The sequence below is a fragment of the Capsicum annuum genome, unplaced genomic scaffold (genome assembly GCF_002878395.1).
Source record: "Capsicum annuum cultivar UCD-10X-F1 unplaced genomic scaffold, UCD10Xv1.1 ctg24715, whole genome shotgun sequence".
Lineage (NCBI taxonomy): Eukaryota > Viridiplantae > Streptophyta > Magnoliopsida > Solanales > Solanaceae > Capsicum > Capsicum annuum.
Window position 1 is genome coordinate 1 of NW_025830889.1, and position 1,135 is coordinate 1,135.

Genomic DNA, 1,135 nt, shown 5'->3' on the forward strand with positions numbered 1-1,135 from the left:
TTACACATAAAAACAACATTATAGTTAGTAAAAATATTCAGAACAATGTGGCCTTACACCAAACACTTCCTTTGTCATTCTTCTAGAATTGACAAACCATATTGTATTCAACCCCATCCACCTGTAAAGTTTTATTAAAGAAAAAAGATAATAGTTCAGATAAAAAAAATTAAAAATCATATATTAAGTGTAAGATATGAGTAGATAAGGTTTTTCTTACACTTAAATCTATTTTCTGTTTGTTGTGAGATTTCAATGCATTATTCTGAAGAGATGTATCCTAGATTCTGATTCTTCCACTATCAAAGCAGTAAATATAGCATACAAACCTCCAACTGACACTGAATATCAGATTAAATTTTGAAAAACTTCTTTATGTACTACATTTGTAGCTTTGTCAGTTATCTGCCCATCATCATCATAAATCAGTATTTTTAATCCCTTTCTACTTGTCACCTTGGAAAGTGCAACATACAGTTGTCCGTGTGTAAGTACTTGTTTCTTAAAAAATAATCCAACGTGAGATAGAGATTGTCCTTGACTCTTATTGATTGTCATAGCAAAAGATACAGTAATTGGAAATTGTCTTCTTTGAAACTTAAATGGAATTCTAGCATCAGATAATGTTAAGATCATTCTTGGAATAAATACTCTTTGTCCAGTCATCTGTCCAGATAAGACCTTTGCTTCAATAACTTGATTTCCAAGTCTAGTTACAATCAACCTCGTTCTATTACACAATCCTGCTGTCTGATCAATATTTCTTAATAACATCACTGGAACCCCAACCTTTAAAGTGATAGCATGATTTGGAATACCAGAACATTTAATAGTATTTAAAAATTCTGGTGTGTGTACATGTTCCAAAGCTGAATAAGTTTGGTCAGAGCCACAAATTTTATAGGAACTCAAATATGATTTCTCAGGATTTTGATTGAGAGAAATCATATATTGATTGATTGATTCCACCATATCAAGAGTTGGAGCAAGAATGGCTCTTTTTTGTAGGTATCCTATATCATTACAGCGACTAATGAAATCTGGATACGTACTTTCGACAATAGCAGTTATTGGATCAATACACTCATTTATTAGAAGATCCTTTGGTATAGGAACTTTTTCAATGCCATCAACT

General features: G+C 31.5%; 1 protein-coding gene across 1 annotated transcript; it reads right to left on the reverse strand.

Moving 5' to 3' along the window:
• Positions 1–348: 348 nt before the first annotated feature.
• On the reverse strand, positions 349–1,129 carry LOC124890781 (ATP-dependent DNA helicase PIF1-like). Its single transcript, XM_047402582.1, has one exon. The coding sequence runs from the start codon at positions 970–972 to the stop codon at positions 349–351; it is 624 nt and encodes a 207-aa protein (XP_047258538.1). The 5' UTR covers positions 973–1,129.
• Positions 1,130–1,135: the final 6 nt, after the last annotated feature.